General features: G+C 48.4%; 1 protein-coding gene and 1 long non-coding RNA gene across 2 annotated transcripts in view; one reads left to right on the top strand and one right to left on the bottom strand.

Moving 5' to 3' along the window:
* Window positions 1–566: 566 nt before the first annotated feature.
* LOC129683695 (uncharacterized) lies at window positions 567–3,766 on the bottom strand. Its single transcript, XR_008721187.1, has 2 exons — window positions 1,523–3,766; window positions 567–1,388 (listed from the first exon to the last, which is right to left on the bottom strand). It is a non-coding gene; the product is annotated as an uncharacterized LOC129683695 (long non-coding RNA).
* A 2,709-nt stretch (window positions 3,767–6,475) lies between these two features.
* The window catches only part of CUNH2orf72 (chromosome unknown C2orf72 homolog), a 9,436-nt gene continuing 9,043 nt past the window's right edge, over window positions 6,476–6,868 (top strand). Inside the window, exon 1 of the mRNA XM_055616484.1 lies at window positions 6,476–6,861. Within this exon, the coding sequence (XP_055472459.1) occupies window positions 6,628–6,861 (234 nt within the window). The 5' untranslated portion in view covers window positions 6,476–6,627. The remainder of the gene's footprint in view (window positions 6,862–6,868) is intronic.

Below are 6,868 nucleotides of genomic sequence, written 5' to 3'. Positions count from 1 at the left end.
GCGCCACAACAAAGAAGTCTGGCACTCCTTTCTCCTCCTTGCAGGGGTCAGTGATTCTAGCTCTTGAAAAGAATAGAGGCCAGGAGAGAGAGCCAAGGAGCTGTGTTTGCACGGCTGGGCACTGCAAGGTTCCGACAGGTGATTTACATCCCTTGTGCTTGCTGCATGTCGTTGCTGTGATAAATGCCACAGCCAAAAGCAGCTTCCAGAGAAAAGAATTTGTTATATCTCATCAGAAAGGAACTCAAGGCAGAAGGGAAGGAACTGGAGGCAGAAATTGAAGCAGAGGCCATGGAGAGATGCTGATTGCTCCTTGGGGCTTGCTCATCCTGGTTTCTTATACCATCCAGGACCACTGGGGGGCTGGCACTGCCCACAGTGAGCTGGACCCTCCCATATTAATCATTAACCAAGAAAATGCCCCACAGACTTGCCTGCAGGCCAGTCTGATGGAAACGTTTACTTAACGGAAGTTCCTCTTCCCGGATAACCTAGAGTGTGTCAGGCTGGTGAAAACCTAGCCAGCGCCTTCAACTGCTTTTCTTGTTGCACTGGCAAAAGCAACCTGAAGATTAAAGAGTTTATTTTGGCTCACATATTGAGGGTACATTGTGACGGGAAAAGCCTGGTAGCGAGAAAAACAGCAGGGACATGAGGCAACCGGTCACATCACATCGTCTCCACACTCCAAAAGCACGAGGTGTAAAATTCCATATGGTGCTCAACAGCTTCCGAACACCTTGCTAACTGTACACAAGTTCATCCAGGTGTGTAGACTTTGGGTCTGGTTCATTTTGACATGTAATTATTTTTTTCGGTGCAAGGTTTTCCTTTTTCGTTCAGTACAGAACCTCAGCCAACAGGATAGCGCCGCTCACGTTCAGGATGGGCCTTTTTTATATTAAATCTTTCTGGAAACATTCTCATGGATATGCCCAGATATGTCTCCTAGGTGATCAGCTGACAATGAATTAGTCACTACAAGCCCATCCCTGTCAGTCTTATAACTAAACACATCATTTTTTTAATGTTACTGAATTTAGAGTGTATGTGTCTGTTCCCATGCAGGTACAAGCATGTATAGGCAGGTGCATACATGCTACCTCATGCATGTGGAGGTCAGAGGTGTCTCCTGCCACCTAATGGGATCTAAAGGTAAAACTCAGGTCACCAGGCGTGCAAGCAAGGCTTCTGCTCACTGAACCACCTTCCCAACCCAAACACCTCACACTGCCACCCCTCCCCCAGGCTTTGCAGACACATGGCTACCTTGTAACATAAAGCACATCCATTCCCATTTCAAAAGTCCCTGTAGTCTTGTCAGCTCCAAATTATTCGAAAGTGTGTAAGTGCAGAGTCTATTCACACAACCTCTTAACTGTGAGGCCCTGTAAAATAAAAAATAAAAAAAAAATACAAATTATGTACTTCCAATATGCAGTGACACAAAATGGATGTCTCCATTCCAGAGAGGGGTGGGGCACAGCAAAGAAAAACCAGGCAAAGCTTAAGGGAAACCCACTAGGGAAAACACCAAGTTCTTCCACTTCGTGTCCTGAACGTGGGGCTCTTCATAACGTCCGTCACCTGGGCTCCTGCGGCCGTGGGTGGCCCCACCTCACCAGTTCTGTGACCATAGCACACACAGCCTCCCTGTGGCTCCACTGTTCGCCTCTCTGCTTGCAGCCGGCATCTCCAAAGTGGCTTTCCCCTTGCAGCCAAGGTTCAGCTTCACATCTCTACGAAATGACCTCTCGGGGGTCTCCTTGAAGGGAATATGACCCTGCCACACATTGCCCAGCTTCACGTCTTTCTGTAACTCTTGCTTTTTCCAGGCCTGTAAAACCAGCACACATGGATGACTATGCCAAGGTCTGATGCTACAGTGAGAAGTAGTCTATTCCCCTTCACCACAGCTGTAGTGCCCTCTGGGTACTGGCAGCCAACCGCAGGAGTGACATTTCCAAGCATTGAATTTGCATTTTTACAAGTTAGTATCTTTTTTAAAAAGACTTACTTCTTTATCTATCTGGGTGTTTTGTTTGTGTGTATGTCTGTAGCCAGAGGAGGTCATCAGATCCCATGGGACTACAGTTAGGTTGTGAGTTGCATGTCCATGCTAGGAATTTTACTAAAGATCTTTGAAAGAACAGCCAGTGCTCTTAACTGCTGAGTTATCTCTCCAGCACACATTTAGAATCTTTGATAGGTAGAATCAAGGTACTTTCCTACTATCCCAGTGTGAACGGCAAGTTTCTTCTTAGTCCTGTTAAACTCTCCGACAATTATAGCTACTTTCTCTGTGCCCTTCTCACCTGCAGCCTAAAAACTCATTCGCATTCCTATCTCACCAAATGGCACATATTTCACCAAATGGCACATCTTTCATATCTCCCTCCCCACTTGCTGCTCTTTCTCACTGTAAACTGGGTGAAGACCCGTGCTCACTAACTATGCCTCAGTTTGAATGTTATATTGTCTTAAAATGCTCTCTGTCAAACAAACTAGTCCATTACCTTTGAATTCAGCCTCACATACAAGTTCTCAGGGCACAGGAAGAATGCAGTCATTTTCTTTCACAGTATAGCACATGAACAGCCCCTTGTCTGGCTCCTGACTGACTCCTTGCTCCCCCCTGGACTTCTTGAGTCCAGTCTTTACTGTCTACCTCCAAAAAAATCAATCCCAGTAATCGACAAACCACATGGTCACGTTTATCAGAGAAACAGCCCTTTTGAGTGGCATGTTCCATGGACAAACCATATGACATAAGCAACTTAAAAAAGAAAACATTTGTTTTGGATCACATCTTGGGGTGTTGTCCCTCACAGCTGGAAAGGCATGACAGTAAGAGCAGCTCTGCTGTGGTGGCAGGAGCCTGAGGCAGCACATCACGTTGCTTCCAGGGAGGAAGCAAAGAAACAATTATTGGTGCTCAGCTCCAATAATGTGGTCTTCTTTTCCCTTTTTATTCAGTCTGGGAGCTCAGCCCGTGTGTGTGTGTGTGTGTGTGTGTATAAACAGGCACCCACACTCAGGATAGCCCTTTACTTACTTAAACCTCTTTGGACACACCTTACAGACATGCCCAGAGGAGTGTCTCCTAGGTGATTTATAATCTGGTCAAGCTGACAACGAAGATTAACCGTAACAACAACATATTGCCGTTGAGTGCTCCTAGACTCTCATCTTCTGGTCCTCAGGACTTTGTGCGTGCTGGTACTCTACCACTGAATTATACCACCAAACCCGTATTCTCTTAATGGAGTGTTTGGTTTTTGTTCTTTCTGTAGCACAACAATCAAGCTCTTCAGAGGGAGATGTGCTGACTGGAGCTTCGACTGCCATTTTGGAGGTTTGATGAGAGAATACTCACTTTTCTAAATACTGAGTCCCCAAATATCTAGGAAAAGAGATCTTCTCTATTAGCCAGTTATTGCGTACCTCCAAATACCGACCAGACAAAACAAAAACAAAACATACTTTCATCGTGTGCATGGCACTGTTACAGTGTTGTTCCATGCCCTGTAAGTCTACTCTATTTTGCACTCTAAAGAGAGAGCTAACTCTTGTTTCCAGTGAGTTCATGTTTCCCCTGCCTGGGCTAGCAACCCTAGAAGAGACTAAAGCCCACCTCGCCTTGTGTCACTTCTGGATACAAGCTTAAGGAATGGAGGCTCAGTTGATAACGTCACAGTATAATGACATTACGGATTTATAATGTGGTCCTGGCCACACCCCATGTCCCACCCTCCTATATCTACAGAAACTCACCTCAGTGTCTTGTGAGCACTCTCCCTGGCTGCTGTTCTTCACGCGAACAGCGAGGCGCAGTGAGAGAAGAGGATACAGTGTCATTGTTCTGTGTCTCTAATCCCTTTCCTGGATGGCTCAGCTCTGTTCCGTCTCCAGGTATCATGGTGGAGGTGGAGACAGGGATGGGGTAGGGTGAGAAGTGTCCCCCTGGGCAGAAGACATGTCAGGGGTTCCATTGTTTTTCTATTAATCTATCATGGTGCATATTCACTTGCCCCTTGATTCTGGGGTATGGTCAGGGTTGTGCACTCAGAAAGGACCAGGGTGGCCAACTCATCTTGTCAGCTAAACATTGGTTTTTCTTTTTTTCCCCACAACACAGACCACCACCTGAAGCTGTCTTGTTTACGCCCCATCCTCACTAGCTGTCATCTCTGTGGAGGTGAGATTGCCCACTCACAGCTGCTCCCCAGCACTGGGCACAGTGAAAGCTAGAAATGCCCAGTCTCTGTCCAGGTGAAGTAACGGCATCACTGACCTGGTGATGGAACCCCACCCTGCATCCACCTCTAAACAGAGGGCTTTTCCCACCCAGGTTTCGACCTCCGCCTTCAATGTCACAGCATCCTTCCAGGGAAGTTCAAGAGTCCATCTGTAAAGACAAAAGTCCCATTAATGAGAACCAGATAACCAATAGGACACCTTCCTCCAAATACTGGTAAAACAACTCTTAGACCCGGAGACTCAGGGAAGAGCTGCATCTTGGACACCTTTGATTGCTTCATGCATACAGTAGGTACCCAAGATTCATTTTTATGGAAGAGCAAAACCTTCCATGGTGGTGGAGCTAATTATATAGGGCAGGGAACAAAGTATTTTAAAAAGAGGATTGGGGTTTTGTGATGAAGCCAGGGCTGGGTGTTAAAATGTCTCGGCACCAACAGCCTTCGGCCAGTTACTATGTAGTGAATGGAAGGGGAAAGAAAGAGGTTAGATACCAGCCCCAAAGGCTATTTGCATTTAAATTTGATATTAAATAGTATGTAAATGCCTTTTGCACCAGCTCCTCTCCAGGACACAATAATAGCCACATGTGCCTTGGGACAACTGCATTTGCACAAGGCAGGAAAAGCATTTCACAGAATATTCCTTTGGACAAAGCTGTCCTGGTCCACGTGAATGGTAGGAAATGTGTTCCTGCCTCTAGCCCGGTTTTTAGACAGGCAGACGCATAGACACAGGCAGGCGCACATACGCACACTTACACACGCCCCTCAGCGCCAGAGCGTAACTCTAGATCAGTGGTCCTCAGCCTTCCTGCGTTAGGACCCCGCCTTGTGACCCTTTAGTTCAGTTCCTCACGTTGTGGTGACCCCCAACCATAAAATTAGTTTCATCACTATTTCATAACTGTCATCTTTTTATTTTATTTTATGTAAACATCTGTGTTTGGTGATGGTGTTAGGCAACCCTGTGAAAACAGGGTGACCCCCGAAGGGGACACGACCCACAGGTTGAGAACCACTGCTGTAGGTTCTGACCCATGCTCCATATTACATCAGACAGTGCCCAGATTCAACAAGTATTTGTGGAAATGGTGACCAAAAGGGAAGCTGGCTCAGGGAGGCAGTGGTAGGCAGATCCCTGTGAGTTGGACCCAGCCTGGTCTACAAAGCGAGTCCAGGTAGCCAAGGCTACACAGAGAAACCCTGTCTGGAGACAGAGAGAGAGAGAGAGAGAGAGAGAGAGGAAGCTGGGTAGAGGAGGTATGTCCTGTGTGGTGGTTAATTCTAATTGTCAGCAACACAATCGAGAATCGCATGGAAAAGGAGTCTTAGTAAGGGACTGTCTAGGTCTCCTGGGGGACCTAGACAGTCTGGGGATGGCAGTCCTTAACTGACAAAAGACTGTTCACTTCTCTCCGCCTTGACTATGGGTGATGTTGCCAGCTGTCTGGAGCTCCTAACTCCGTGACCTGCCCGCCAAGATGGGCTGCAACCAGGAGCTGGGAGCTCCTTCTCCTCCCTAAGTTGTTTGTGGTTGGGGTGTTTTCATCACAGCAACAAAGATGAAACTAGGACGCCAGGCTTCCTTTCTCTCTGTTGTCCGCACCCACTCTTCTGCTCCACCTTGGCTCCGAAGCTTACACCCTGACCCCAAGTCCTATGGGACTCCTCCAAAATAAATACCAGCTCCAGAAGCTAGGAATAGCCATACCGGCATGTAATCCCAAACTGAGACTAAAGGACCTCCGGATTCTAGGTTAGGGTGGCGTGAGAGCATCTCAGGAAAGAAAGGAAAAAGAAAGAAAATTTTAAAAAAAGGAAAAAACAAACAAACCTGAGACTACAGAGATGGCACAACGATTCGGAGCGCTTACTGCTTTTGCACAGGATCTGGGTTGGTTTCCCAGGACCCGTATAGTTGCTCAAAACCATCTACAACTCCAGTTCCTCGGGACCAGATGCTGGTACACATACGTGCAAGCAAAACTACTTGTATATGTAAAATAAATGAAAACAAATATACATAGATAGATAGATAGATAGATAGATAGATAGATAGATAGATAGATAGATAGATTGATAGATAGATAAATCTGCTCCAGGATTCAAAACCATCTTACCCTGAGAGCGTATTTTTGTTAGATTCAGGTCCGCTCACCCTCGACTCCCCAGGATCCCGCACCTACTGGGTAAGTATGCCCTGGGGGTCTGAAAAAATGAATGAGTGAATGACACTCAGTGTGCCGAGACGCGAGTGCTCAGGGCACTGCGGCGGGCCAGGGGTCCGGGCGGCTCGGCCCTCGGGGGCGTGTCCGCAGAGGCGGCCCGGGAGCTCTGGGTCCGGTGCAGGAGGCCGGCTGCCAGCATGGAGAGCGAGCTGGAGGCGCTGGCCCCGCGGCCCGCGCGCCCGGCCGAGCCGCCCTTCCAGGCGCTGGTGGAGGCGGCGGGCGGCCGCGGGCAGGTGCTGCTGGTGGGCGAGCTGTGGGAGCGAGAGCAGAGCCGAGCGCTGCTGCGGGACTTCGCCGGCGCCGTGTTCCCTCCCGAGCCCGCGCCGGGCAGGTCGGGCTGCGCAGAGGCCGAGGGCGAGGCCCCCGCGGCGGCCGCCG

Source organism: Psammomys obesus, unplaced genomic scaffold (assembly GCF_907164565.1).
Source record: "Psammomys obesus unplaced genomic scaffold, mPsaObe1.curated_primary_1811, whole genome shotgun sequence".
Classification (NCBI taxonomy): domain Eukaryota; kingdom Metazoa; phylum Chordata; class Mammalia; order Rodentia; family Muridae; genus Psammomys; species Psammomys obesus.
Note: the sequence above shows the minus strand (reverse complement) of the source record. Positions and strands in the feature narration are given on the sequence as shown.